Below are 24,322 nucleotides of genomic sequence, written 5' to 3' on the forward strand. Positions count from 1 at the left end.
AGAGTTTTCTGGAAAAGAATATTATGTTGTGATCAGAGAGACCTGTCACGAAGTTAAATGTTTTAGCGATTCTTTCCACTTTATTTGAAAACAGTAAATCTATCTTGGTTGCTGAGTGACTGGTTATTCTTGTAGGTTGCTCTATTAATTGGGTCAGATTATAGTGGTCTGTTACCAGTTTAAGATTTTTCCTTATTTTTTTATCGTCCCAGTTAACATTTGTATCACCAATTAGTATTACTTCTTGATTAAAATCACACGCCGTGAGGATGCGTGAGTAGCGCCCCCTCAGTGTTGTGTCTGGGGCTTAGCTACCCATACAATTCCAAAACCCTTTTCATTTCCTATCCCTTTGTTATGATGACTCTAAGCTTATTTCCCGAAAGTTCACCAACGATGTGAAAAGGTGTTTTCATAATTATGCCAACTCAGTGAGACACAAAAGTCAAAACAGCGTGAGCAATAACTGAAGAATGTATGTGCTGTGAAAATGGGACACTGAGTGTACACTTTCTTCCCACCAGTATGTGTGTGTGTGTGTGAGATAATGGTTAGTGACCCTGGTCATTGATCTGCCCATGTGAAACAACTGTGTTTGTGTGTGTGCATAATGCACTCGCTTACGTGCGCGAAGGCCGTTTAGTGTGCAATGCAGGCCAGGCATGCATCTCACACTTCCAGGGCCAGCAGTCGGTTATTTGACCATGGGCTTTGTCTACCCTGCTTTTATTCGACCGTGGAATGTGCTGCTGTGTGCGCCTACGCACACAGAACACAGCAACACCATCTCCCACAGCTTGTTCTGACTTGTCAGTACATGGTAGGAGAGTCTCCAAAATAATAATTATGTGCTTAGAAATAAACGACTAAATCTGAAGTATTAAAAACAAGAAAACGCCCATCAAAGACTGTTTGTCCTGAGTAAAGTAATGGGTTGACTATGAATCAAAAGCCTGTGACCATTACAATCTAACTGTCAGCTATCTACAGTCATACTGCATTCTGTAGTACCCAGGTCTGACTGTATACAGTATATCTGGTATATATAAGTAGGAATGTGAAGTAGGGCAAGGCTGAAAAACAGTATAAGCAAAGCATTGATTTATGATCTTTTTGGCTTTCATCCAGGTCCATGATTTGAGGAGGTCTGATATGTTGTGAGGTCCTGTCATCTGGTTCTGATCTAAGAGCTCATTTCTCCTCTTCGCTCGGCCCCAGTAGCATGGTAATGTAGTCCACATGGGAGCAGATTAGCACCACTTTACATTATGTCCAACCTGCCTGCTGGACCCTCAGGGCAAGAGGCTGTATGCAAGATGAGACTAAACTGCTTTGCCAACAAATCATAATGACTGATTAACAATGTGTGTGTTAATTAGATAAAGCACGTGCACTGGCACTTGTTCCTTTCAAGGTCTGCACATGTGTTATTAATAATGGGCTGAATAAAGCTTTAATGGAGGATGCCCAACTGTTCTGCCTGCATCACAGACCAAAATACATCTATAGAAGGGAAATATACTCAGTGTTGTACCCGAACGCGTTCAAAGAACGATCGTTCATGAACACGTTCATATTTTGGGTGAACGTGAACTGAACGTAATTGTTTTCGCTTGATGAACGATATTGTCGAACGCGGTCATTCTGACGCCCGTGAACGACGTTCGTCGGCGTTCGTCGGCCGTTCATGCGGCGGTCCGCGCCTCCGCGGTTGTCTGTCCTCTCCTTTCTCTTTTCATTCACATGCTCCAATAGAAGCACGCACTGTGTGCCCATTCACTGAGCTGAAGTGTATTCTCTCGGTGGAACACTGTCTTACGGACTAGTATAGCGCTGCCCCTAAACTCCCCATCCCCCCTCCCCTTTCTACACACAACACTTCAGCTCAGTCTGCACTCTGAGCAGTGAGGGAGAGAGGGATCTGCCGTCTCTAAGTGAAGCTGTTAAAACAGGATTTCACTCACTGGAATAATAACTGATCATCATACAGTACATCTTATAATATAGTCTAGCCTACTTCTACCTATTCTATTTGTTCCTGAAATCCGCGATGTTGTTAGGGTGCTGGGTGCTCCAACTTTCTTGGATCAGATGACAGACTGCACGCACGGTAACACTGTCTGCCAGGCATAACGATCGACTCGATCGCCTCATTGAAAATGTGCATTTGACACAGATTTGACCACAGGCAATTAACAGCTCAACATTAATAGCAGCTGTTACAAACGCTTGTTTTCTCTGTCTTGTGCACGTGTGTCAACTGTTAAATTTGTAACCAAGATGTCAAATAATTCTGTGTTATATAGTGCAGTGGTTCTCAACCTGTGGGTTGGGACCCCTAGGGGGATCCACAATTTTATTTTTTGGGGGGTCCCTGACTCCCCAGTTGTTAAGCTTAATGTTAACATTGTTTTCTCACTCAACAATAAACAGATCAACATACTGTATAGGTGTGGCATCTGCACATTTCTAAAGCACATGTTCACATCCTAAAAAGGTTGAGAACCACTGTAGTAGAGTAGTGCAGGTAGGGCCTACTCAGTAGATTCTCTCCACCTTATTTTAAATGACTTGTAAGTTCCACTTCTCAAAGGGGCAACTTTATTTGTCAACCTGAATGGCAAGCATAATATTATTGTGTTCATGTCTTACTTTATTTAATTCATATTTCTTCAAGACGTTGTGTGTAGGCCAGTGTTTTAGACATAGCCTTAGGCCTATTGTATAGATTGCTACACAATAAATGGTAAGGTAAAAAAAAGGGAAAAAAAGAAAACATAAATAAAAAAATACATAAATAATTTAATTTATATTTTTTGAATAGCCAAAAGTATAAAAAGAATTATGGTTAAAAAAAGAACGAAAAAGAACTAAGTTAGTTCATTTTGGGGAACCATGAACTTTAGTTCAAAATATAGAATCATGAACTAGAAATGAACTAGTTCCTTTTAGAAGTTCTGAACTTGAACTTGAACTAGTTCGTTTTTAAAGTGAACTTTCCCAACACTGAATATACTGTACCGTTTCATGGTCAATTTCACTCTGGGTCTCTCTTTGCAGTAAAATTCCTTACCTACAGATTCAAATAAGCTCACTGCCAGCTCTCTACATCAGGGGTATTTCAAAGTTTTCAGGCCAAGTCCCCTTAGTTGAGAGAGAGATGAAGCAGGGACCCCCACAACCCTTTCATAGATTCCATATAGTTTCATCGTTTGACAGCACAATCATCAGTATATTTTGGATTCATGTCAATTTGTGTTTTCAGATATTTAACCACTTGAGCCGTCATTATCCAATAAACTTGACCTTTTACTCTGTACTTAGTCTGCTCTTTTTCCCCTCTACAGCAAACGTCTTGCCAAAAACAGCCGATCTACAAGCTCCCAACGCCCCGCAGCGTGAGGCGTTGTGAGCTTCTAGATCTGCTGTTTTTGGCCAAAGGTCTCAGAATATGGACACTAGGGTTCAAGTGGTTAACAAAACATTTTATTATTATGTATTATTTTATTATTACTCAAAAGATTTGTAGGACCTCCTGTGGTAACTCTGAGGAACCCCTAGGGTTCCCGGACCCCCTGTTGAAGACCCCTGCTCTACATAATGTTCAGTTCTGGTGTATATCCCTAACCTACAGCGCATGCTCCAACTTCCTGCTTTACATAGTACTACAACTGAAAAGGGCAGCCAGGCGTTTAACACAAGATAAACACACAAATCAGGCGGTGTCTCTGTAGATTGGTTTGAGTGAGAGTAGTGATACAGTACGCATTAGCACATATACCTCTCCCAAATTTGCTGCAAGCTCTGCAACTCTTTAGACAGCCACATAGGAAGATTTGATAAGTTATGCCTCGATCTGGTAAATTATTATGTTTCCTGACAGGTGAATTTCCCTTCAACATATATTTTGGTAGCATTTTATATCATTATTATTTACAGAAGTATTTTAGAAATGTGAACCATATACACCGATTATGACTTCCTTGTGTGTGCATGAGTGTCTCATATTAGTGTGTTTGCGTCTTATCGCACCTCCCAGACAGAGCGCACGCAGACGGCTGTGAGCCAGCTGTATGTCAGTGGGTGAAGGCATCTCCTCTCCCAGGTCAACCACCACACAAAGAGAAGAATGGCCGCCGAACAGGATCAACTCAAGGTTCCTATCACACCCACACCCACACACACACACACACAAAACAGAAAAAGATGGTGAACACCGCATCATGAGTGTGTATTGAATCTGATCCATGTCTAACTTCCAGCATGCCATGTTTTCTATCTATACAAGTTTTAATTTTTCTTTCCTTTTTTAATGTATTTTCTTTTCTATATATTTTTTTGTAACTGTTCAGTCGTCCTTTAATGTTCTCCCCAATTTACTGTTGGTCTGGGGAGGGTGTAAACAACCACGTGTTTCTTCCGATACAGATGGAGTCATCAGACAGTGAGGTGTTCCGCCATGAGGGCGTAATGCGTGCAGACGAACACACTTCCTTTCAAGGTCCACACCTGCACCCCGAACAACATGTTGGATTCTGGTCACTTGTGTTTCGTTGGAGTGCCTGGCCAAGCCGAAGTCACCAGAGCATAAATCCAAACACAGTCTACACTATCCACAGTGGTGGGCGGATCCTTTATCACTTTCTTTTTAAAATAACTGCCACAAGCCATCACACTGCTTGTATCGTAGACATCTACATGTACAGTATGTGAATGCATGAGGGCTTGGTTCTTAGCCGTAGGCTTCCTACTATTAAAGTGCAACATCAAACACATATTTTCACAACCTCCCTGGAATGAGGGGTGGTGAGACATGATGCTTTTCCCCTTGTGATAGTTATAGCCCTCAGCTAAAAAAAAATAGTGGGAGGGGTGGAGGATGTGGTGGGGATGGGGACACGAGGAGACTGTGGTACGGAGGATAAAGTTGCATTTAATGCTCTCCTTGCACAGACACAGACACATACGCATGCATGCACACACGTACACACACACCCACCCACACATACACTCACCTGATGTCATCCTTCTCATGGTAAATGTTGTTCTGGAAGCTTGCCATTCGTAGCAAATCACTGCCCCTAGGGTGGCGCCAACACCAGCGCTAAAAACACAAAAAAATATCCATGTCTCAGCCTTGTACCATTGCAACAGCACTCTTTTTTTAATGGCAAGATCATACAGCTTAGAATCCACAAAATAGTAATTTGCTCTGTTCAGTGTGTGATTTATGACATTTGAACGAAAATTAGCAGGTTGCACGTAACCTCTCTGAAATTACGGCAGCTCAGAGGTTACAAAGTGTATAGTAAATACACTGAAAGAGGAACACTACTCATTTTAAGAATTCCTACACATCATTTCTTTCACCATCTAGGGCTGCCAAATCACTATGTTTTAACGTGAACAGATATTTTCCAAAGCCAGAGAGCTAAGACTCAAGCGTGTGATGTCACGCAAAGTCTATGTCTACTCCCTACAACTGGATTTGTGGATTGTTTATGTCCCCAGTTGAACTTTAATACAGACTGCATCCCCAAAATGTCCCCAAGGGTGCTCTCACAGTTACCTTTACCATCTTTCTCCAATAAACCTCTGTTGCACCTAATGTAACCTGATCACATTGAAAGTCTTGGATCTCTGGTTTCTGCCAATGGGAGACGGTCTGTGTTCACAATAATGACTGGAATGTTGAGACCATATGAATGAAACTTTTAAACTGCATGGTACGTCATTAAGTGTACTCAAAATGTCTCTCTATGCTAGACTGTGTGCTTACCGGGATGCGTCCTTCATTGAAGTGGGCAAAAGTCCTCTTCAGCTCCGTGTCTAGAACTTTCTGTGGAACTACATTGAACCTGGGAAGACTGACAGGGGACAAACAAACGGTGCTCAATGCTCAGGGTTTAAGCAATTCCTGCTTTACACTGGAGTGTGACAGGATGAATGGGGAAGATAACAAGCTAAGTTGTGTGAAGAGTTGGAATCATACCTATGATGTCTCAAGAACATGTCATTAACTGACATGTAAATGTTCTTAACACAAAAATGTACTTCAGGATACATGTGGACATTTACATGTATTGCAATTTGTATTTTTCACTAGTGCAGCTATTTTAGCTAATTCCTTGCATATGCTACAGTACCTATTTCATATTTATGTAATGCAAGCCATCTCAAAATTAGGTTGACAGATAAAGTTTGGCAATAGAGGGTATGCGTGTGACATCACTGTAGCAGGAAGTTATGTGGGAACACGCCTACTGAGTGGCAAAAAACTCATTTCTGCCATTGACAGCCCATACATCCAAACAGAAAAGTCCTATCTGATTGTATTAAACAAAGTTAACTCACCATCATTGTGGCTGTACTGAAAGCTTGAATTATCCTCTTTCTATCTGCAAAGTTTTTGTTTCATAAAAATCCACCATAGGCGTGTTATGAGATACTTTCTGTCAAGACATTCTGTGCAGGTTTTTACTTTTCCAAGTGTCAGAGTTTGGAAGCACTCGTTTTCTACAACACAACATCCTGCTGCCTCCTGCATTATGTGCAAATTAGAAACAGGTGGTATGCAGGGCCATTGAGTGATTTGCAACTAGCACTTCCAAACTCCAATGCTCCAGGCTGCTCAATGTTTTGCCACTCAGTCTAGATTAGGGGGGCGGGTCCCAGTGGACGTGCATACCCTCTATTGAGGCTTCTTTATTTTGTTGCCTTGCACCACCTTTCAGTGCCACTTGACACCATTTCCTTAGTCGGATATAAGCCTTATTCAACTGCGGTTGACTAGTTGGGGGTGGGAACGCTGTGAGCAAAACTACAGCTTTGTAATGCCGTTAGTACTGAACAACAAAACTATTAACTTTGTTCCGCTCTATCCCTGACTTTATGGGGTCATGGTGATCTGGGTGATCTGTTAAGTACTGCCATAGTGGGCTGCAAATGTTATTTTTAACTACAGCAGCATATCGAATAGTAACATCCATTCCCTGCCAGGTGGCATCTTTTTCCAGAGCTTTTGAGGGCGTTCTCTCAGGAGGCATTCTGAGGTTTTATGTCAGATTTTTCACGTCCTCCTCACGGCGATAGGATTCAGGTTAAAACTACCAATGCTGGGGTTGTCACTGGGAGCATTTTTAACTGATAGGTCATAATATGTATTCAACATATGAGGCGAAAATGTCCACCAAAATGTTTGTTTCACTTTTCAATTTCAATGTCTGTAAAGGGTCTAAGCCAGTGGTTCCCAACCTTTTACGAATCGGGGCCCACTTGAAAATCAAAAAGCGACCCACCCATTTGGAATGGGTCGCGTGGAGCGCATGCATTTTTAGACCATGTTTATTTGAATGATTAAACGAACAACCGAATTGAATCGATTGCGTTCCGGCCTTTATCAGTGGAATCAAAGTAGCATACTTTAAGACTCACTGCTCTGTGGAATGGAACTGTACCTGGTGGACATCTCGAAGCGATCGTTGACCGAGCTGACCCTCCAGCCAGTGGCCCGGCAGCGCTCCAGCTCCTGCTCCCAGTCTGCCGAGGACTCGAACCAGTTCATGTGGGCGTCCTGGCGACGGTTGCTTAGGAACTGCTTCATCTCTGGAGGAGTAGAGAGTGGGACATGGATATTCAGAAGAGAAATGTACGTGAGTGTGGTCAACCTGCGGCCGCATGCGGCCCCTGCAGCATGTCTATGTGGCCTGTCATGGTCATTCCAATAAAATATATTTTGTCTACTTTCAGTCTGGATAAATAATTTCTGATGTCATATTTAAGTTTCTCTGAGAGATCACTAAGAAACTATTTTGTCTTGTTTTGTACAATCGACATCTTATCCTGTGTTTCTTAAACCGAGACGTTTTTGCTTTTTTGTTTGTTCCAAAAGAAGAGACATCATCATTTCATCATTAATCATTCCATGACAATCTTTTTGTTCAACGAGGTTTGGCCTTAAAGATGGAAATGTGTCTGTTTTCTGTATGTTTCCTTAATTTTTAGACAACTTGTGTAGTGTGTTACAAAGTCATTGTCTTAATGTCCAAAATAGGACATGTCATTTTTAGCTTGCGGCCCTTGGATTTTTTTGTATTTTGCTGATTGGCCCCTGAGCCATCTTAAGTTGAGTAGCCCATAGCGAATGTACTGTATAGGGGGACTGCCCCATAGGTCGCAGCAAAGGGACACAGGAGGACTCACTACCCCTGCTACGGAACAAACATGCTATAGCGCAAATGTTGGATTACCCATCTCCAGCAAGTTTCATGTCCCTGCCAGCTGATTTTGCAACCATACTGAGATCAATGGAATCAAATTGGCTTCCACGAGAAAAACAAATACAAGCTTTAAAAATGTGCATAATGTCAAGTATACCATGCAGTCATAGTCAATGTACTAAACATGCCAGACTGGTATGGTTCCTTAAATAATGAGATGTTGACAAAGTGGTTGAAGATCAAAAGGTTACACTATAAACTGTCACTCAAGGTGGTTGAATTGAGCACCCTGTAACTGACCACACACTGGCCAAACTTGACCCTTGGGCAGAGTTGAGCTGGGGGTCATCTGGTGACATGTTTCAGAGAGGCCTTTGCATTATTCATCTGACAGCCAGCAGCCATCTATAACCTGGGCAGCCTAGTGTGGCCTTAACATAGCATAATGTATTGTACATCCATCCGGGCTCATGTTTCTCTGCAACCACAATGGCTAAATACCCAAAACTCGAAGCAATCGGATGCATAGACTCATTTTGTTCCAAAAAAATGTGTTTGGCAAAGGTCGACCTGCTGGTGGCGCTATAACAAGTAATTATGAAACGGGTGGCATTTGACCTAGTGGGAATGTGCATGAAAAAGTTCATGGAAAGCGCAAGCTGCGTTCATGATTTGAGGCATTTTGTTCAAAACAGACCAATCCTGCAAACTTTGGAAGCCAATCAGGTTGGAATACAAAAATGGATTATGGACCGTAGAGATACTGAACCATGCCTTTCCCCTTATCCCAAAACTTCTTTGCCTTTTTTTTTTACTATTTTGAAGAATGTTTTATAATACTTCAAATAGCTGATCTACATCGACAAGTTGTGAGCTTGTAGATCAGCTATTTGAACCATTTAAAAATGTTTTTCAAAATAGTAAAAATTTGCAAAAAAGTGTAGGGTTAAGGGGTAAGGCATGGATGAAAATAGAGCCCATTGTCTACCCATTTGCGTGATTTTTGGAAATAAATCTGTAGAAGTAGTGTCAAAAAATTTTTTTTTGGAAAAAGCTGCCTCATGGTGGCGCTAGAACAGGCCCATGTGAAAAAAATGGGGCAGAGGTACAGACAGGGGGCAAAGCATAGTCTCAGCAATGCCTTTCGGCCTGGCGGAGACAACCAGTAAGTCTCAGATTTTACACTGATAAAAGCTGTCTGGCTTCTTTGTCGATTGAAACATTTCTACATTTCATTGCAAAATGAGATATTCACCACTTTAAACAAGTCACCTACTCCTATCAATAATCGTTCAAATCAAAACAAATTATTGGACTCTTTGCTTGTCTTTGGTTGACAAAATGTTTAAAAAACAGAGAGGTTAATATACTGAGACATACTGAATGATGAACGATGAATTTGGACCAATTTCTCTCTCCCAAAAATGACTTATTCAATTGTTGTCAAGATGGATTAATGCAGTCTGGGTTTTTGTACCCGTGCAAAAATAAATAGACTTCCTCACATCTGGCAGTGGTTTCAGCCTCGGGGAGGTTTCTTTGTTCTCTCATCGTGACAGAGCACATTTCTCCTTTTGTCAGCCACCGAGGATCTGAGCTATACATCTCATCACGGTCCGCCTTAGAAACCAAAATACTTCCTGTTTAATATCCTCTATCTGCATTAAGGTTTTAAAAATATGCTGACGATAAGAAGAATTGAGAGAGAACCCCAGACAAAAATAGACGGAGGGATGGTGTAAAGACATTATTTAATGAATCTCTTACAAAGCAAGCATGCACTTTCACTAATATAAGGCACAAACAAAAGGCTGTCTTGCCTGGTGACACTGGACTGCCACCTTTCATAACGAGAACAGCTTCATTGTGCTTAAGTTTACAGTAGAGAGAGATACGATATAAATCAATATACAAAAAAGGAAATACAAATAAATGGACAGATGTTTGCACAGTATTTGAGTAAATGTGATAACCATGGTACAATAGACACTATTAGACTACTATTAACATTATCCTATGCGTTATGTGGATGTGATAGTAGGTTTCTTCATGACCACCCAATACATTCTGCCCATGAATATAAATTAACTATAAATGAATATAAATGAGAATATGGGGGAGGTGCGCACACACTCAGCTACTCACCCACGCTCCCAAGGGCAGCATTCTGGAAGGATAGGACGGTCCCGGCTTTGAGAGGCTGATACGTCTTCGCAATGGTGTAGGTTATCTAAAGCAGGACGACACAGAGAATCAATATGACAAATGTCATTGGCGCTCAGCTCAGAGGCCCATTAGCATCAGATTAACAACCCACACACAGCACAAATATGCCTCTCGAGGCAGAGGACTTTTGTCATGAGATGGTCGTTGTACAATTGCAAATGGAACATGTGATCTACACCTAAACCTTTAACTGAAATGTACTGTATGTGTACACATACACAAATAGATACACAGTAGACTTGATTCCATTTGTAAAGAAATAACCACAGGATAGAACAATTCGAGGATAAGACACATTGTGGTCCGCACAGAATTACGGGTTTGATTCCATTTTGGAAATATCAGCCGGTTGAGAAAATGTGGCATTTTCTCTGACGAAATACATGATAGCAACACCAACCATTAAAGGCATTTGAGCGTTTTTCTTTGGTTTTGATATTGAGCGATGCACATCAAGTTACATACGTTGTCCCAAAATGGATACATTAGCCTCTGGAAATGAATCCACTCAATTGACGCGCACGGCACGGCGCGCACACGCACATGCACACGCACACACACGCACACACACACACACACACACCTCTACTGCCTGTGTGTCTGGGGTGAGGCGGTCGAAGAGGAAGCAGATGACTCTGAGGTCCCTGCAGTAAAGCACCAGCTCCTCTGGGGTGAACTTCAGTGAGGAGTTAGGCGTCACCAGCTTGGTCCTCGATGGGCCCACTGCAACACAGACCACAACACAGTTGCCGGGAAGCCAAATTACATATAGATAGGAGCCACGAGGGTGCTTTTCATCTTTTTGTTTATTGTATTTATCCTAGGTAGCCTATTTTCCATCTTAATGGATCCCCATTAACGTAGTAATGTATATAGGATCGATTTACTGGCATACGTTGACATTTGAACCCTTCTGGATCTAGATCTTCCCACTGGTATCCGCTGTTGTGAAAAACCCTGGCAATGGCCATAAAAGCCCCAAAATTTAAATAATCGTAAAAACAAGAAAACCCTGGCAATGCTAATAATAACTTCATGTAAAACCAAAATTATACTACTACTACCAGTAAGACTCCCTAATAGGCCAAAAGTTTGTTTTACCAATTATTACACTCTATGTGAACATTTACATCAACAAATCCCAAGTACTGGTTTTTAGGGGTGCTGAGTGTGGCGCAGCAGCGTGTCATGCATCTTCTGCAGGGCCTTGTCAATGGCTTTGCGTTCTTGCTGCTTTTTGTTGTTGTTGATCCTCTGGAAGCGCGCCCACTCGTTTGCGTGCAAATCAGCTGGATAGAGGCACAAGCCTTACTATTTTAAGATGATAACATTGTAGTTAACTGGTTTGCAGTCCTGCACACTTACAAACAAAATGTATTACCGCCTAAACGCCTAAAAAACAAGATTATAGAATGAAAATAATGTCTTTTACTCACAAGCATGGTAACAGGTAAAAAATAGCAATCTTGCATGTGTATTCTTTACACATTCATCAATATTGTTGAATGAGTTAGCTTGCTGCCAACAGCATCATTGGAAGCAAATACTGTAGCTGCAGATGGCCAATGTCATGGCTCAGCTGTGTCCAATATTCCCTCTCATCACATGAAAAAAGGTCAGTGGTAGATATTGGCCAATGTGGTCACAGAATGTGATAATAGAATTCATTTAACTTCTGCAATTGGCTCTGTCAGTGGTTTGCAGGCCAGACACCAGACATAGAAGTGCTGCTACTTACCAGCCACAACCTTCTCTATGGAAGCCAAAGCAACATCGTGGTCTCCTAAAAGCACTGGGTCTGCATTGTCCTGCATAATCACATTTGAAGGAATCTACTGTTATAAGACAGTTCTAAGATGCTCAACAGTACTACTGCGTCAAAATGGCAGATTACAAATCAGACTTTGTCTTAAATCAATCAATCTTTGATTTAAATCTTTGAAATACCATAAAACCGGAACGTAGGCCTACAGCAATAGGAAACCGTGATTGCATCACATAAGTTGTCAAACAAACACAGAACTTTTTTCTGAAGTGACTTTCAAATATGCTTGTGCTGTAATGTACAAAATGTTCTAGAACGGTAATGTACTACTTGGTCAATCCTAGTAGCTGGCACAAATTCAGGTTAAAACAAACCAAGGGAAGTCATTTTAAATGCCATTATTGTCATGTCAATTCCACTTGAAGTTGAGAAGGGCTTACATCAGGTTTGGGACTGTCCTGAGGCACGAAGGCCACCCTGAAGTGGGTACAGAACAGGGTTCCGGACAGCCAACCTCCTCCCTCCCTGGCAGTCAGCTTCTTCCTCACCAGCACGGCCCTCTGAAGTACGCACTCGCCTAGAAGGAACACACATACCCACATTAGAGATGCAGTGCAGAGGCCAGAGGCAATCGCAGGATATGGAATAAACTGCAGGTTTGTGATAAGTGAGTGGGGGAAGTTGTGTTTTTACATGAATCTCCAAGACGGTTGCCCACTCTAAACTATGCGTAATAGTTCATGTAAAGCAGCCTCAGCATGGATATTTATTTACCCTGAAGATTCAGACTAATATGCTTGATTAGCTCAAGTGGATCTGGGTGCATGTGTGATTTACATATTACTATGGATTATGATGGGAGAGAATTCTGGGATTAGCAGACAGTTTCTCTACCTTTCTAACCGCACAAGACCAAGAATTGTTTAGAAGCAATGGGAGCTAGAAACATTCTCACCTCGATCCAGCCTGGTACTAGACTACTACAGATGGAGAATGCTACTAATTCTTCACAGGCAGCCCCCCGACTCCCAAGGTGACTAACAACATTAATATTGAATAAACTGGTTTGTAAACGGTCTAATCAAATATGAACATATTTTTTATTATGGGTTTCCCCTATTAGTATGATTTGATGTGCAGGGATAATGAATTGTCTCCTTGTCGAAGATAATCCAGAATGTTGAATTCCAGGACAAGAACAAACTATTTATTCACCCAGTGACACACAAACAAAGTTGGCAACATTCTCAAAGGTAAAACATAAAAACGAAGCGCCAATGTGCATACAATATGTGAATATGTACTCAGTGAGACGGCACATTTGCACACCTCTCCCCTATAGGATTACAAAACCTTTGCCAGGCTAAACGACAGTTGCCATGGTGACTAGGACAGAGTACAGGGGGAGAAAACAGGCATTTTTTCCCTGACAAGAGAAGTACTTGGCCAGACAGATGATGAGGTAAAATGTTGTCATATTTACTTATTACACCATGAAACAGGAAAGGCTGATGGGGCCGCTCCTTCCTCGAAATCATAACAACATTTCAAGGAACCAACAAATTCCTTCACAGCAATTGTGAAGGGACCAGAAACCCAAGAGAAAATTACAGAATGTTTTGGGTGTTAGTTACAAAGCACCAAATAGGAAGAGGTCGTTTTACACATGAAATGCTTGTGTATCTAGGGGCAGAAACAGGAAGTATGGTTGTAATCAGAGCCTTCATTTCCAATGCCACAAGAGATGAGAGTGAGAACGTTTTCAGTTAAAGACCAAAACAGATTAGACTGCAAAAGATTCAGTCTAATCATCAAGGCCTTGTTAAGTCCACCAGACTGAACTGTGATTATGCAAACCTAAGAATAAAAAAAGCCAAACAAAGTGAGAAAACGCTAGTCTTATGGAGTTATAAATACACAGAGCCTTAAGATGCTTAATGCAGAGCACAAGTGAACCCTTTGTGGTTAACTTGTTCCTCCCAGGACAATAGGCCTCAGCAGGATTTGCGTGTTTCGTTTTTATGCCTCCCCAGGGCGCAGCGGAGACGAGAACATTCCTCAGGCGTGCAACCAAGTCAAGGGCTGAATTCGTGGAATGGGACAGGGAAGGAGATGGAGGATGGAGTGTTCCTGGCCTGTTCTTTGGCAGATGTCTACACTGAGTTTAATTCAAATATGGCTACATTTGGACACACTCAATAGTTAAATGAACACCATGGATTTGACTGTGTGGTGAGTTTATTCTAGCAGGTAGTTTTAACACAGCATGAGAGCCGGTGAGATTGACAACTGAAGGTGTTTACAAGATGGGCCTCCTTAAAATTGTGTAAACCGTTTTATGTTCTTGGAGACCCCGAGGTCTAGCCGCCCACACACAATCTCCAGATTTAGCCCTAGAACACAGTTAAGTTAACTAAATAGTTGCGGTGTACAGTAGGGCAGACCCCAACAAACGTAAGTCACCCCAATATTTTATTGAGCTGGTGAGTTTCCGTTAAATAGTTAGTTATGTAAAAAACGAATCCATAACATATAAGAAGCCCACAACATTTCGGTCCTTTCGTACGAGAAATGATCAAAGCGTAGATAGTGTAGATGTGAACCAATGATTCCCGATCCATGTGGCCCAAAGGTCAGCAGCCTACAGTATCTCCTGTTTCTATAGCGTGAGGCCATGACACTATTATGTCACGTTGCGAGCTTGTACATTGGCACAAAAGAACACCACCTTACCAGGAAATGTGAATCAGGCTTTATGTATGCTTTACTATCAAGTGTGACACAATGCTGTGCCAGACACTGAGACCTAACAAAACCTCTGTGCATTACTTTGTGAACAAAGTAATTCAGATCATGATTATTATTATTTTTTTGTGGTCAGTGATTTCTAGAAGGGAGGAGGGGACAACCTGCTGCTGAGAGTCATGCGTTCCACATGCTCTCTTGACGCTTTTATTTGTTTTCATTCACATTTGTTTCTCGTTTTCATCTTGGATGCGTGCAGAGCTGAAGGTTGCTGCCCTCCTCAACCAAGAAAGAGGCCACTTTTCAAATTGTGGACCACACGCAGCAATGTTTTCCTTAAGTTATTTAATCTTATACATAATTTAGAGTTTCAGAGTTGTTTCTTTCTTCTTTATTTTGTTCTTTTTCTTAATACTTTTTTTTGAGCAGTGCTGTTGACACTTTATTTGTAGATTTATTTGTTCATTTCCCTATTTTAATTCTTTAAAAGCCCAAGTCATAGAAAGTAAGTAAATAAATGTCACATGTACAGTCACCACAGAAACGCCCAGTGAGGTTTTAGTCTATGCTGTGATTTGATTTTCATTTTACTTAGTATAATTAAGTGTACTTTTAATGACATCATTGGGAAGACCAATTAAAACTCTCATAAAGAGGCATGAGTTAGTGCGAGATGGTTTATAGTTCTGGGATATGAGCAGAATAAATCTAATGCGTTTCTTAATGACCTGCCCAATTCAACCCATTGTGTCTGGAATAACTTTGACTTTTTATTATGCATTGGAATGCCCTGCCTATATGCAAAATATATCAAACCCAAAATCAATCAGGTGTCGATTTTATACTTTCAACATTTTTCAAAAATAGTGAAAATATCCCATGTACAAGCTCACAATGTGACAGGTTGTGAGCTTGTAGATCTGCAGCATTTTCTTTTTGCAGAAAATGTTCAGCCATAATGATTAATTAAATTAAAAAAGATGATTTTCCACGCAGTCTGAAAACAGAGGTCTTCATACTCCACCTCAGCTCCTACTGTAGCACTCCTCTCTCCTTCCCTTCTTGTTGTCACCTCATTATATCTATACTATAATTTTGCGAATGTCTGAGTGAGTGAGTGAGTGAGTGAGTGAGTGTCTGTCTGTCACAGCGTTTCTCCTCAGTGGCTGGAGCAATTGATCTGAAATCGCATCACCATCAGCATATGAACACACCTGACATAACTGTGAAGCCCGTTTGTCACTTTCACAAATCGTATGCTGTATATTAGCATTTTTATGGTGTATCTATTATCTATTCTGCATCTAGCTTGAGGCGTTTCTCCTCAGTGGCTGGAGCAATTTATCTGAAATCGCATCACCATTAGCATATGAACACACCTAACATAACTGTGAAGCCCGTTTGTCACTTTCACAAATCATATGCTGTATATTAGCATTTTTATGGTGTATCTATATCTATTCTGCATCTAGCTTGAGGCATATCTATTCTCCATCTAGCATGAGGCAACATGTTTAACCAGTGTGTGTGTGTGTGTGTGTGTGTGTGGGGGGGGGGGGGGGGGGGGGGCGGCAGGGGCGGGATGGGGGGGGGGGGGGGGGGGGGGGGTGGCGCGGTTGTCTGGCCCTGTTACAGATTTTGTCCAAAATCATGCAGATCGGTACACAGTATCTCTGTAGCCATTAAACGAAACGGGTATTTCTTACATTGATGCTCCTACATATTATCATGCAAGCACCAGTTAAAGTTACTTTCCATCCCTCATATACTGTGTGCACAGTGCACATCCCATAACCCACACACTGCACATCATTTCAGAGCTCATATCGTTGAACGGCCGGACTAGTTTGAATAGATTACTATGCAGATAATATATTGTGACCTTCGGCGGACAGATCACCTGCTTCTCTTCCTGGAAGCAGGTGATCTGGACTACTGCAGCACACTCTTCACTGGGATTCCTGGCATGAAGTATTCAGAAACAACAATACATCCAGAACAGCGCTGACAGGATCCTAATGAGAGTCCGTAAGCACGATCACATAACACCCATCCTATTCACCCTGCACTGGCTCCCTGTTTCAGCCAGGAATCAGGATTACACTACAACAAGGTCTTTCTAATCACTCATAACTGCATGAACGGACAACTTATCAAGCCTCCAAACTTCCACCCGCACCCTCAGATCTGCAAACAGATTCCTCCTCGATGTCCCTAGGACCGATCTACGCACCATGGGGGGCCGGGCCGGGCCTTCTGCTCGGCAGCACTGTGCCTTTGGAACAGCCTTCCTATCGATTTGAGAGCATCACAGACCCTGGACTGGATTTCGGAAGTTTAAATTGTTGTGAAACCACTGTCAGCAATAGGCCTATACTTTAATATACTTTAAAAACCTATGGTTGATTATGTGTTTTAACCATGTAGCTCTCTGGGATTCCCTGAAAAGTGCAATACAAATACATTTTATTATTTTTATGTGCAGATATATGTTACTTGTTCACATGTTTTTTGTTATTTTTATTAGTTGTTCTTGACAACAAGAAACAACTATAGATAGACAGCATCCTAGTTTCTTTGAGGCACTACATCGTTCTATTTGCACTCAATATGTGACAATGGCCTTGTCGCTTGCTGACTAGGGTTGATGCTTACTCTGCTTAAACTCAAGACAGCATCTGCTAAATGTCTGAACTATGAATAGGCTCTATGCACAGCAGCCATATAGGAATTGGGCCTCTTCCTTCCTTCCTTCACAGGTCAATTATACTAACTAGTCCATACGCAGGGATGGGAGCTCTCAGGTGAAGGTAGGCTTAAACAAACACGTTAGGCTAGGTACTAGGCCACCACTGGGGTTATTGGGTCAGGATCTACAGCAGGGGTCTTCAATGTTTTCAGGCCAAGGACCCCTTAGTTGAGAGAGAGATGAAGCAGGGACCCCCACAACCTTTTCATAAATTCCATATACCGTAGTTTCATTGTTTGACAGCACTATCATCAGTTAATTTTGGATTCATGTCAATTTGTGTTTTCAGATATTTAACCACTTGAACTGTCAATACTTAATAAAGTTGACCTTTCACTATGCATTTAGTCTGCTCTTTTCCCCCAATACACCAAACCTCTCTGCCAAAAAATAGCCGATCTACAAGCTCACAACGCCTCTCACCGCCAGGCGTTGTGAGCTTGTAGATCTGCCATTTTTGGCTGAAGTTCTCAGAATAAGGACACAAGGGTTCAAGTGGTTAATATAAAAAAGGAGAAAAAGGTTTCTGTCACACACAGATTTGGAGGACCCCCTATAGTAACTCTGAGGACCCCCTAGGGGTCCCAGACCCCCTGTTCTACAAGACCTGTAGATCTACAGTAAATAGCGACCTGACTGTCTGTCCCTCTTCCATCTATCTCTTCACTGAGACTGAGGCACCTCCAGAGGAGGACATCTTCACTGATTCAGAGGATTCTTTATTTATGTGTAGGATATAAGGCTCTGTTCCGTTTACTGAAGCACAGTGGTTCTCAAACTTTTTAATTTCAAGGACCCCCATAAGAGTGTGTAAGGATGTGCCGTTTCAAGTCTTCGGGCTTTACTGTTCTTTTCCTGCAAATGCTTTCCACAGGTTTCTTTCTCTGTTTTTCCTTTCTAATTTTGATGGAGAATGGAGCGAGAATGGTTTCTTGCAAATGGTAAGAAACCACTCCATTCCCATTGAAAAGCAGAATCCACCTTCATAAGTAGATTTAAACTTCGAAGTCAGAGAAGGACATAACAATAGCAAAATAGCTGATCTACAAGCTCAACGTTCTGCCAATTTACTGGAATTGCCAACAGTAGGACGTGTGACGTTTAAATGGCACATCTGTACAAATGGAATCAAATGGACCCTTATGGATCCATTTGATTCCATTTTGTACACTCCCAGAGTTATACACCCTTAAGGGCTTTGCAGTTTGCACACAGGCCGGTTGCGTTTTTTTGCGACCGTCAGGTCACAGTTACTATCAAAACCTCCACCGGCTGTCCGTCCGTCCCGTCACGTCACACTTTTCTCCTACTCATACCTCCGCCACCGTAGCCCCAATCCATCATTTCTCACATGGTCCTCTTCTAGTGCTACCATGAGGCCGATTCTTGCAAGACACATTTTTGGACACTGCTCCTACAGATGCTCCTACATAGTAACATACAGACAAAGTCACTCTGAGGAGAAGGTGTGACCACCGCGCAAAAATCGAAATAACCTCTTGACATTCTCTTCTCATGTTTGTCACTGATGCCAGTGAGCAGGCCCTGCCAAGCCTGACCACGCACAGTAACATAAGAACATGGAGAGATGGGAAGGCCATGTTCCCTCTGAGGAGGGTCTTCTTGATCAAATGCCATTGTATGTGGATGGACATTGGACAATATAGCCCCCAACGTGCCATTCAAAAGGCACATGATCTACCTATGGCTGTTTGCACTGCCCTGATCCATTGGCCCCCCACAGGTCAGCTCGGTTTCTGCTGCCCTGTGTCCTGGTGTCACCTGAGAACAATGCTGTGCACAGTGAGCTGCGGCCATACATCGGGACGATGAACAATTACAACATCTTTTCCTAATAATAATCAAAATGCATCGCATCCATAAGCTTGTAGCTTATAGCTATTTTTCAACTGTCATACAACATTATCATTATGTTACATTGAAAATTAACACGAATGGGATTTGTATTTGCGTAGTTTTTGGGGTATTGCAGCTTTGTGTGTGACAACTAAGTATGTCTATGTTTGTGTAGAGTAAGCGTGTGTGTGTGTGTGTGTGTGTGTGTGTGTGTGTGTGTGTGTGTGTGTGTGTGTATAACAGCGGGAGAGAGAAAGCGAGGGAGCGAGAGTGCAGTGCTGTAATGTGAAACCTCTCCACACTTGGTTTAGGTGCATTGCAGGAGAAACCTTTTCACTCATTCTGGTGGGAGAGCAGGAAAATATATGTCATAAGGATGACATCACGATATCAAGGTATCGTGATGTCTGATTGGGTCATTGGGTGAAGGGTTATAGGCAGCAGATGATGAGTAACTAACTCGGACAAGTACTTCAATGGGAAAACCCTTTGAGAAAAAGGTTACATTAGATCAGGGTTCCCCAATAGGCGGCCTGCGGGCCATTTGCGGCCCGCGGGGGGCTACTGTCTGGCCCCCACCAATCCCAGTAATAATGGTGGTATAAGAGCAGCAACAACACTAGTATATCGTTGTTGTCGGGTGGAAACCTTGTATCTCCAAATTTGTATGTTCTTTCGCAAAGTAAAGCCCTGCTTCATCATACAAGGCCGTCACACAAAAGTAGTGAAAACAGCCGATCTACAAGCACACAACGCCTCGCATCTAGTTTAAATCATTTTTTAAATGATAAATGCAAAACAAAGGGTTTTGGACAGGGATTTTCACCTGACAACGACGATATCTGAACTGTCGCTGGAGTAGTGGGAACGCCACCGTCGCCCCCTGCAATGTTGTGGCCCTCGGCTTGGTACCCTAGACATAAATCGGCCCTTGGGGAAAACTAATTGGGGAACCCTGCATTAGATGATGAGAAAGCTAGACAAGAACTATAGTGGGGCAACCACACTAAATATGACACTGCAATATCACCTACAACCTCAGAACCCCAGTGCCTGCATCTTACAGTATACTGTAAAATTCCTTCTCTTGTATTATTGCCTAAGTGCAATTGTAGTGAATATACACTAATGGTAAGAGAGCCAGAGGGCCAACAGAGAGGAAAGGCAGTCTGCATTTCACAGTGAAATGTTAACAGTTAAGAATAGGAGCACTGTGTGACTTGTGTAAGCCTGAGAGACCATGGAAAGTATTTGACCAAAACAGATTTCAGGCAAACTAATTTGCCTGGGGAAAGTTAATAACGTGAAGAATGGATGCCCTCATACAAAGTCTAAGTGTGCTGAAAGTATATAAAGGTATGTGGATGTACTTCCATTTCCCCTCTATACCATACACACACCCTTCCCTAAAACCTCCTTAAATATCCACACACAATCTCACACCCTGACTCTCTGACGGATGGTGCTACTGTGAAAAAGTGCTGATACGAGAGGTTAAAGATTAAGCTTGTCTAGGGGTCGGGGCCCTCTGGTCTGCCAACATTCTTTCCTGCGCAAAGTTGCTGCAGAATAGTTTTGCTGACACCACTACGTAATAGCCAAAGATCTAGCCTAACCTACAGAAGCAGCAGAACTGTAGGCGGTGTAGACTTGCAATCAGTCCAACTAGGTTACCCTGGCCTGTGGGAAAATTGTCTGACCAAACTCTAATACAGTAGGTGGTTGGAAAGCCATCTTGTTTACAGGGGTCCACATTTGCTGAGGGTAGTTTAAAGCGAAAACATAATACAGTACTAATTTGTGTGGGGGCCCAGAGTTGCATCTTCGCAGAGAGTTCAAAATGTTTGACCAGATTGCTGGCTGCTAAACACATTAGCACTGAAAAGGTACCTGATCAAATATGTGTGGAGGGACCGAGCAACCCTGACATTTAGGATCATTCCCAGGAGGAGATATTTCAACTGAACCTGAGCGAACAAAGGGAAGGTTTCTGTAAGGCTGATTCTGTAAAGGTGTACACTGTGTATGTGTCTGGCCTGTGGCCAGAATGCAAAGCCCTTACCATTAATGGACAATTGAGTTATTTAAATCTTATACAATCAATTCCAATTAGTTTTACTTTAAAAAGGAAGGCGTAGGTCAATAACTCACTATTTTCTCATCAAGATAAAAAATAAATAAATGAAATGACAGTGTGACCTTACCAGGGAGACAGCGAAGTCCAAACATATCTCGACTCCTGGCATTTACCCCACTCTGACTCAGCATCCTCTCCTATGTGGGAGACACATTTCATGTTAGCATGGCAAAATTCTCTCTGAAAACAAAACTTACTTGGTTTACCCCATTTTTAGACATCCCTGTCAAAATCCCTGTCAAAATCCACGACAACCCCTTACCGCAGACGAAAGTAAATATGGAGGATGGGCTCTGCAGGGAAAGGTATCTTGTTGTGGCGTAGGCTAAATTTATAGTACATTCATGGCTTTCTCAAGACTTATTTTGATGCACATCACGTGTCATATAACAGAAACATAGATTTTTATATTTATAGCGTGTCATTCTCACTTTAGTACAAAGGCTGAAGGCATAACTTAAGATACAGAACAGGGAGACAGGGAGCAATACTATTTGAGTAAGTGGTAGTCAAGCCTGGATGGTCCCAATGGACATTCTGAATAATTAATAATCATATTCATTTTACTAGCAGCAACACACATTCATTTTGTTGCTTAGTATGAGAACCGTCACATCTTGACCGTATCAGTCTGTCTCTGTAATTGGTTTGATCTTTTATTGTTGATTGACTGACACGCTCTGACATCACTGTGATCCCTTTTATGCCCGTATATGGAGATCCCTGATGTCATTAATTTATTAATCTGGTTCCCCTAACAGGACATCATATGGGAATGCCCATATATGGAGGCCAAATCATCTGTCACATACAATCCCCTTTTATGCCCATATATGGAGGTCCCTGTCTGTAGAACCAGCCACAATGGTTAGACTGACATGTATAGTCTTACTAGTTGTAAGTAAGTGTATGTAAGCCCGTTTATTGTGTGATAGTGCATGCATCTTTGGCACCCAGTCTTTGGCACCCAGTCTGTTTCTCTCATTAAAGTCTGGTTCTTAATGACCAGCTCCCAAAGACAAAGCTGACCATGACCGCACAATGCTCCATGATTCTACATTTCCATGTTGCTGTTCCTTTCTGCTCTCTCTGATGGTCATACAAGTCTGGAGCACTTCAGGCAGTTCTGCATGCAATCCCACAGAACCACAGAGGTTGCTATAATCAGACTGCTAGTTTGCAGCCACATATGGATCTACTTAAGAGTTGCTACCACCCCCCAGTGAACACCATTTACATTTATCGGTAACGCTCAATTTATACTCTGTTGCGTTCTGGTGTCGTGCACCGACAATAGCAGATCTTTTGAGTTCAAAACGCGCTGCACTATGATGCATAGTGAGCTTGTAGATCGGCTATTTTCAGTGTGCAACACCAGTGCTTTATAGCCAGTCAACACACACTGGAAATGGAGGATAATGGTTATACAGGTGGCAAATAAGCTAAGATGTACTCCAGAACAAAAATAGAGAAATGTCCTTGAGTTGAGGTCCAAGAAAACTATACATTATAAAGCCCCAGACTTCTACCTCAGCAATTCTTTTAGGCTCATAAAGACTCTATTCATCATTATGTTCTATTTGTAGTGCTGACTTCATCGTACAAAGTAGAATTCTTGCATTTCTTAGAGTCAGCGAAGATTTGTGAACAAAAAACAATGAAGCCACTCAGCAGACTATGTTACGGTAACACTTAAGCAGTGTGAAGAAGTCTGTGTTATCAACATGCGAATGAAAACTTGAGCCTCTCCCTCTCTCAGCACAATGAGCACATGTCCTCCTTATTAAAACCAGACATCTGAACAAAGACAACCTTTGCTCTTTGAGAAGTAGTAGTAAAATTATGCTCATTCATAGCTGGGTGTTTTCAGTGCATGTGACACTGACGAGCTGTTCCAGAAAATGGGCCTTAAAATAGCTGGTGACCCTTGGGGAGGATGATGCATTGCAGACAGATTTGTTCATTCAAGCTTTTACATTTAATAACAAGTGAATCAATCTACCCTAAAAACTGCAATCAGCTTGGTGAACTGTAAGACAAAAAGGACAGAATATTGTCCTAATCCAGGGCCAAAAACTAAGCAATAACAACTGGTTACAAGGGGTTGCAGGCAGCAGCCTGCAGGTTCAAATCATTATGAACTAGAAGCAATGCTCTTCCGAGCACAGGTCTCCACCAGGCCAGGCGTCCTGGTGGTGCTACTGTATAATAGGCCAATGTAAAAAGGGTGGCATATGTTCTTCACCTTAGACCTTTCATGGCAATCAGACTATGCATGCATGATTTGAAGCATTGTGTTCCAAAAATGTGTTTTGCTAAAGTCTACCTGCTGGTGGCGCTATAACAGCCCAATGTGAAAAAGGTAGCATTTGTTCCTTGACCTAGTGGGAATATGTGTGGCAAATTTCACACTAATCGCAAGCTGCGTTGATGATTTGAGGCATTTTGTTCAAAAACGGAGCAATCCTGCAAACTTTGGAAGCCAATATTAGCCAATTAGGATGGAATATGAAATATCAGACGGATCGGAGTTTGTGAACGCCAAATCTCAGTCACCGTTGGCCCGATCGCATTGCAGACAGATTTGTTCATTCAAGCTTTTACATTTAATAACAAGTGAATCA

At 42.0% G+C, this 24,322-nt stretch overlaps 1 protein-coding gene across 1 annotated transcript in view; it reads right to left on the reverse strand.

Moving 5' to 3' along the window:
* The window catches only part of mtmr11 (myotubularin related protein 11), a 54,730-nt gene that overhangs the window by 22,220 nt on the left and 8,188 nt on the right, over positions 1 to 24,322 (reverse strand). Inside the window, exons 2-10 of the mRNA XM_080754869.1 lie at positions 21,766 to 21,835; positions 12,651 to 12,787; positions 12,184 to 12,253; positions 11,029 to 11,168; positions 10,365 to 10,449; positions 7,458 to 7,605; positions 5,780 to 5,867; positions 5,016 to 5,104; positions 4,033 to 4,160 (exon numbers count right to left, since the gene is read on the reverse strand). Of these exons, the coding sequence (XP_080610995.1) occupies positions 4,033 to 4,160; positions 5,016 to 5,104; positions 5,780 to 5,867; positions 7,458 to 7,605; positions 10,365 to 10,449; positions 11,029 to 11,168; positions 12,184 to 12,253; positions 12,651 to 12,787; positions 21,766 to 21,835 (955 nt within the window). The remainder of the gene's footprint in view (positions 1 to 4,032; positions 4,161 to 5,015; positions 5,105 to 5,779; positions 5,868 to 7,457; positions 7,606 to 10,364; positions 10,450 to 11,028; positions 11,169 to 12,183; positions 12,254 to 12,650; positions 12,788 to 21,765; positions 21,836 to 24,322) is intronic.

The sequence above is a fragment of the Nannobrachium achirus genome (assembly GCF_963921795.1).
Source record: "Nannobrachium achirus genome assembly, chromosome: 2".
Lineage (NCBI taxonomy): Eukaryota > Metazoa > Chordata > Actinopteri > Myctophiformes > Myctophidae > Nannobrachium > Nannobrachium achirus.